At 38.9% G+C, this 7,016-nt stretch overlaps 1 protein-coding gene and 1 non-coding gene across 2 annotated transcripts; one reads left to right on the top strand and one right to left on the bottom strand.

Moving 5' to 3' along the window:
* Positions 1-1,510: 1,510 nt before the first annotated feature.
* LOC130028482 (U6 spliceosomal RNA) lies at positions 1,511-1,617 on the bottom strand. The gene has a single exon (XR_008793207.1). It is a non-coding gene; the product is annotated as a U6 spliceosomal RNA (small nuclear RNA).
* Positions 1,618-4,383: 2,766 nt separating this feature from the next.
* On the top strand, positions 4,384-6,009 carry APELA (apelin receptor early endogenous ligand). Its single transcript, XM_056119177.1, has 2 exons — positions 4,384-4,659; positions 5,921-6,009. Exons 1-2 carry the CDS (start codon positions 4,587-4,589, stop codon positions 6,007-6,009), a joined length of 162 nt encoding a protein of 53 aa, XP_055975152.1. The 5' UTR covers positions 4,384-4,586.
* Positions 6,010-7,016: the final 1,007 nt, after the last annotated feature.

Here is a 7,016-nt window from a genome sequence, read left to right as displayed (position 1 = left end):
TCAAAGGAAACCAACCACTGTACATGGGGTGCAAGCAGGGTTATCTGTTCACATACACAAAAGGCGACTCATCATTTCATTCAGTTGTAGGTTAAAAGCACTATTTGTAGAACCACTTGAATTGTTATTTTATTTTTAGTTTGGAAGCTTTTTATTGAGTGTATGATAAAATAGTTTACTTCACATAGATATGAAGGACAAGAGAGATACTAGGCAGATTAGCCATGGATTTGTCTTGACTGGCCACTTTGCTACCATTTCTCCTGGCCTCTTATTCAATAGTAACATGAATGATTCTCTACTTCAGTTAATCTACATTTCATGGAAACACCAGACTGTTCACCATTTTCAGCTTGCCCAGCAACTTGATAGTACTTAACTACTGTAATCCAAAAGCAGCTACTTAAACGTCACCATTTTCAAGCTGCTTTTTAGTTTTATTTTTAATTGAACATTCTTGTTTTGTTTGTGGGGGATATCTAATAGTGTCAGGAGCTACCCCCAGTTCACTGCTGGTAGGTTGTTCTACAGTGCTGGGGGACCGTGTCGAGCTGGGGCTCAAATCAAAGGTTCTTGCTTGCAAAACATATGCTCCAGGGGTCAGAGCAACAGTAACAGCAGGTAGGATGCTTGCCTTGCACATAGCTGATCTGCACTTGATCCCTGGTACTGTCAGGAATGATCCCTGAGCACAGACAGAGCCAACTATAGCACAACTCCCTCCTATGGCCTCATCCCCCCCCCAAAAAAAAAACTCATCCCAGCACACCCCACAAAGCCTTATGTGCTCCAGGTTTTGAGTTATCTCCCTATTTAAGTATTTATTGTTTTCTTGCTTTTATGTTTTTGTTGTTGCTGTAGGGAGCCCATCCCTAGCATTGTTCAGAGATTACTCCTAGCTGCCTATGGTTATTCCCAGTGATGCTGTGGTGGAGGGCACATAGTATGAGGATCAGACCCAAGTCCCCTGTATGCAAATCGTGTCCTTTGAGCTCTCTCTCATCCATAGCTATTTTTCTTTCTTTCTTTTTATTTTTTTTCTTTTTTTTTTTTGGCTTTTTGAGTCACACCCAGCAAAGCTCAGGGGTTCTTCCTGGCTCTGCACTCAGCAATTAGCCCCAGTGGAGCTCAGGAGATCAAATGGGATGCCGGGAATCGAACCCAGGTCAGCCACATACAAGGCAAATGTCCTCCTCACTATATTATCCCGATAACTATTTCTTAAACAAAAATTAAATAATAAAATTTCTTGCATCTTGTATGTTTCATACATTATCTTGCTATACACTTGTAAACACACACACACACACACATACACACTTTTTCTTTTACAGTGTCAGGGAAACACTTGGTTATGGTTTCAGGCGAAACTTGATAATTAATTCTCAATCTTGATGGTCTGATTCCAGTATTTCTTTTTTTTTTTTAACCAATTCACTTTTAATTTTTTTTAAATTTTGACATTACAGAGCTAAACTGAAATTTATTAACATTCCACTCTTATATTTCTAAAAATATGGAACGCTTCACGAATTTGCGTGTCATCCTTGCACAGGGGCCATGCGAATCTTCTCTGTATCGTTCCAATTTTAGTATATGTGCTGCCGAAGTGAGCACAATTCCAGTATTTCTTGATGAATTGGGGTCAATGAATTGAGATAAGATGAGGAAGTCTAGAAAGAGAGTTATATTAGAAGTCAGAAGCTGTAATGAGGATTTTTAGAATTAAAACACCTGTATGCTTGTGTCAATTACAAAGCACAAGCATAACTAAGCAGGCAGTGAATGTTACAGACCGTCTTACAAGAGCAACACAATTATTCACCAATTTTAGACCTCAGAGAAGAATGAGGGAGCATCCAGTGACTAGGTGTGTCTGGCTTGTAATTGTAAGTTTGTAGGTTCAGTTCTTGGTGTTGCTGCAGGCACTGAGGACTATTGGCAGTTTTGTTGTTTGAGTCTGGAAGCTCTGCTGTCTGTAATTCACACTGCAAGTGATTTGAGACAGGTACGTGGAGCACAAATGAGAAGAGGGTGCAACCCTTGACGAGCATCACAACTGAAAGATGTGCAAGGACTATTCCAGGAGAATCATGCATGTGTGAGCACCAAAGTAACACCCAGCAAGTGCACGTGCAGTTCCACCGCTAAAGAGGTGTAGTCCTTAGCAAGCACTGAGGCTGAGTTTGCACAACCAGCTGTTTCAGTCCTGGGGAGCACCACAACCAAATATACGCCAAATAAATATACACACCACAGCCATCATGTGTGTGACCCCAAATCTCTGTATCAAATCTCTGTATCAATGTATCACTGTCATCCTGTTGTTCATCGATTTACTAGAGGTGGTACCAGTAATGTCTCTATTCCTTCCAGCCCTGAGATTTCAGCAGCCTCTCCTTACTCATCTTTCTCAGTGATTGGAGACTCTTTCAGGGTCTTTTATTGCTACTGGTTTTGGCATATCAAACACACTACGGGGAGCTCGCCAGGCTCTGCCTGTGTGTGACCCCAAATGGTGGCAAAAATAACCATGATGAAGAGAAAATAGTCAGAATGAAGAAAATCCCCCCTAAAACCTCAGATCCCAGGATTCTGTCCAACTCGCTAAATTGATAGAGGTCAAATGCTATGAAATTCCCGATAGTTCTTAAGAAGTTATTAATGATTTGGATGTTAGGTCTCAGCTTACTCTTCAGAAGGTATCTATAGTATCATTTTTGTATACCTTATTGGTATAATAATTTCCATTTCTTATTGTTTCAGGCAATAGAGAGGAAGGGAGCATTTAAAACAGAAAGGGATCATGGTACTTGAGATCAAGAGACAACGTTAGCCTGTTTTCAAGTAATTTGAATTCACTGAGAAATAAAATAAGAAACTCTATATCTCTAACTTCTGTGATAGTCATAAGCAATGTATCTATCTACATGTATATAAATATATAATTTTAAATAGAAAACATTCCAGGAATTTGTTGTTTCCTTGAACTTCTTAACAAACCCTGAAAATGATCTTTCTGGACAAGAACTGAGTGGCTGAATAAATAGCAGTATTCCTACATTTAAAAAAAAATTTTTTTTTTAAGGATTTTGGGCCAAACCTGGCTTTGCTCAGGGGTAAGTCCTGGCTCTGCATTCAGGAATCATTTCTGATGCTGCTCGGGGACCATATGGGATGCAGGGATGGATCTTAGGTCATCTATGTGCAAGGCAAGTGCCTATCTATTGCTATCTCTTCGGCCCCAACTCCTCATTTTTTAATTAAAGAAATCTGTTATTGAAAAAAAAAAGTAGTAAAAGGATATTCTTTTTTTTTTCTTTTTGGGTCACACCTGGTGATGCACAGGGGTTACTCCTTGCTTTGCACTCAGGAATCACTCCTGGTGGTGCTTTGAGAACCACATAGGATGCTGGGAATCGAATCCGGATCGGCTGCATGCAAGGCAAATGCCCTAGGTAAAGGGATATTATTGGTAACCTTTCAGTATCAATATCATAAACCATAAAAGAGGACAGAGAGAGAGAGAGAGAGAGAGAGAGAGAGAGAGAGAGAGAGAGAGAGAGACAGAGACAGAGACAGAGACAGAGACAGAGACAGAGACAGAAGAAAAACCCCTGCCATAGAGGCAGGCAGGGGGAAGAGGGTGGGGGGTGATGGGAGGGAATATGAGGACACTGGTGCTGAGAAATGTACACGGGTGGAGTGATGGGTGTTGGAATATTGTATGACTGAAATCTAATCATGAACAGCTTTGTAAGGGTCTATCTCACAGTGATTCAATTAAAAAAGTAAAATAAAAACAAATAAAAAACAAACCCCGAAACATTGCAAAATAAATTATTTCCATTATTTTTAAATTTCATTTTACAAAACAAAAAAAGGTAATCATTTTCACATTTATTGATGTACCCTATTAGTTAGATAAACTAGACAATTAAAAAAATCTTGGGTAAACAGCCACCACTTTGAAGTAAGATAGGTAAAGAGAAAGCATTTCAACACGAGTTTTGCTGCCACAAAGCCCTTGGGAGTCTTAAGTAAGAGCTTCAGAAATCCTTCTGAGAAGGACAAAAGAGAGACTTCCTGTCACTTCCATTGGTTTCTGCATGTGGGACCGATATGGGCAATGCAAAGTTTAAACAGATGCAAATGGTGAAGGGAAGGAGGCAGAGTCTTGGCTTGTGACACAGAGTTTTCGGTATCCAGAGTCACTTGAAGTCAGTTTTCCCGAGTTTTTCTGAGTAACATCCTCTGAAGTTACTGCACGCTGGAATGCTTTATTTCACCAATATTTGCTTATGGAAATAAAGGGGAGTGACGGCGGGGGTGGGTAGGCAGGGGACGGGGGGAGCGTAGGAGGAGATGAGTGGAGGAGGGGTTTGAGGCCGGGGGAGGCTGACCACAGCGCCGCGCACCAGTAACCTTGTCTGATGTGATCATTAACCTTTTTGGAAAGTGCAGCTGGCAGATCTCCGAGGTTTGTCATTAGAATGTGAGGAGAACTACTTAAACAGTCAGTTGCACGGACTATTCACTGACTATTTACTCTGAGAGCTACTGCTTTCCTTCGGCGAGGCAGAAACATGAGAGTTCAGCAAGTCTTCTTTGTAGTTATTTTTTTGCTGAGTCTTGTACTCACCAATGGACAGAGATCAGGTAAGATTGATGATTTTTATGGAGTTAAGTTGTTTTTGATGCCTGTCTGTGTCTGTGGGTCTCTGAGTGGGACCGCGTTTATGCTGAGAATCCTTTACATGTGCTTGTGGGTAAGTGGGGTTAGTAAATATATAGGATTTCGCGAGTGTACTAGCTAGATGTATTAATTTGATCTTTTTTTTTAAAAAAAAGGTAAATGTATTACCAGTACTTTTTTAAATGATTGAAAATTGATTCCTAAGCTACTGTGATGTTTTTAAGTTAAAATAAGAAAAATGGAAATACTTAGCCTATTCCTTATAGAGATAAGGAAAGTTAATAGATTTTAAGTAAAATGCAGTTTAGTCTCTTTTGCGACACAGTTTTTTGAAAAGGATGTTGTTGACAGGAGTACAACAAGGTTAGTGAAACGAACCACATATGCAAATCATAATGTTGCAAATGTAGACGAAATCTTAAATTCGGTCAATAGTTATTTCTTCTTATAATGATCTATGTGTCACCTCTAAAAATAGTGTATGGGGGAATCATTTCCAGTATTTTGCTTCCGGAGCCAAAAATGTCAAAAATATCTACGTAAAAAATTATCTATGGTGATAGTAATATGATTAACTTGCTCTATTTTTCAAGGATAACAACTGTGTTTTTACTAAGCAGCAAGTATAGCTAACAATTATTTTAATGTGTTTTTACTCCAAATTCAAATATTTAGGATTTTAAAATATGGGTAAGTAAAATTATAGTTTGCTACATTAAGACAAAACAGACTTAAATGAAATAAAAAGGTGAATACATTTATATTTAAGTGCTAGAAAATTCATTTGAAAACATACTCCACTTTAAAGCAGAAAATGGTTCATAAATGATTTGAAAAAAATCATTGTCTTTTACTTTAAATGATGTCCTCTGTCTGGTTGCCCTTTTACATGAATTAGGAGTTTCAAATCTGAAACTCTGAAGACAGCTGATCTGTTCTTACTGTTTATAGCAGTTGCTATTCAAACTATTTCTACTTTTTTTGAATACTAATCACCTTGGGCAGTGTTCATGTAAAATACTTGTTATTAATTCACTACATAAGGAAACTTCAGGAAGAAGTCATATAAGACAGAAGAGGCAATTCCTAGCAGATTCTGACATAATGAACTGGTAAAAATGCAACTCATGTATACGCATCACGTTTATTTGGATATCATAAACACATTCAAACATAACAATTTTCAGGGAATTGCTTGCGATATTTCTTTTTTTTTTTTCTCAGCTACTTCAACAACAAGAATAAACTCATACAGAAAAAACTGCCGTCAGAGGAGATGTCGACCTCTTCATTCACGGGTGCCCTTCCCCTGAGGTATTTCTCACAGAAAATTGTTTTGCTGCATTTAGGCAATGGTCCAGATAAGATAGATAATACCAAAGAACATTCATTCACATTTTGTGATATATGATAATAGTCCTGTGGTGAAGCTTGTTTAAGGGATGCAAACCAACAGAATGGTAAAATGGGATGATGTTTGAAAATTAAGAATTGAATGGGGTGGATGACGAAATAGACGGAAAATCTTGATGTGTGTTGAATCAGTGACAGTAATATGGGATTGATACTATTTTATGCATTTGAGAATTTTCATAAACAAAAAGCAAACAAGCAACAGGGGTCGGAACATAGCTCAGAGACAGGCTAGATGGAGATTGACGGTTGATCCTTGACACTGCACGGTTTTCCCAGGTACTGCTGGAAGCACAAGTGAGGAATATTCTTTCCTTGAGCCCAGCTAGGTAGGAGTGGCTCCAAAACCAACATATAAGATAAAAATCATTTAAAATGTATTTTTCAAAACATTAAATAGTTCCCTGTTATCCAGCATATTAGTGGTTGTAGAGCACTGACTGCCCATGTGTCAGGCCCTAGGTTCTGTCATCAGCACCAGAAAAACAGCAGCAACAACCCAAAAACCCATGTGATTCCCCCAGGCCCACCGGGAGTGATGTCTGAGCACAGAGCAGGGAGTAATCCCTTAACAGCACTGGGTGTGGCTACGAACCTCCCAAGATAATAAATAAAATTTGAAGAAACCCAAAACCAAAACTCCAAAAAGACAAAAAAATGTATTTTTCATTTTCCTTTTTTGCCTAACACCAACTAAATGCGATTTAATTTTCCTGAAAATAATTTTTTTTGGGGGGCAGGGGTAGGTTTGGGCCACACCTTGTAGTGCTGGGGTTACTCTTGACTCTGTATTGGGCTTAAGTCAAGGTTACTCCTGGGGGTGCTCAGGGAATCATGCAGTGAGTGTCCAAATCAAATCAAGACAAAGCAAAGGCTTTAGCCCCTGTAATATTTCTCTGGTGCCATT

This window comes from Sorex fumeus, unplaced genomic scaffold (assembly GCF_029834395.1).
Source record: "Sorex fumeus unplaced genomic scaffold, SorFum_2.1 ptg000039l, whole genome shotgun sequence".
Taxonomy (NCBI): Eukaryota; Metazoa; Chordata; class Mammalia; order Eulipotyphla; family Soricidae; genus Sorex; species Sorex fumeus.
Note: the sequence above shows the minus strand (reverse complement) of the source record. Positions and strands in the feature narration are given on the sequence as shown.

What these genes read in the sequence shown, in the direction of transcription:
- APELA (XM_056119177.1), top strand. Translation starts at nt 4,587, where the DNA reads ATGAGAGTTCAGCAAGTCTTCTTTGTAGTTATTTTTTTGCTGAGTCTT. An exon ending in CACCAATGGACAGAGATCAG is followed by an intron (nt 4,660 to 5,920) that starts GTAAGATTGATG and finishes TTTTTTTCTCAG; the next exon opens with CTACTTCAACAACAAGAATA.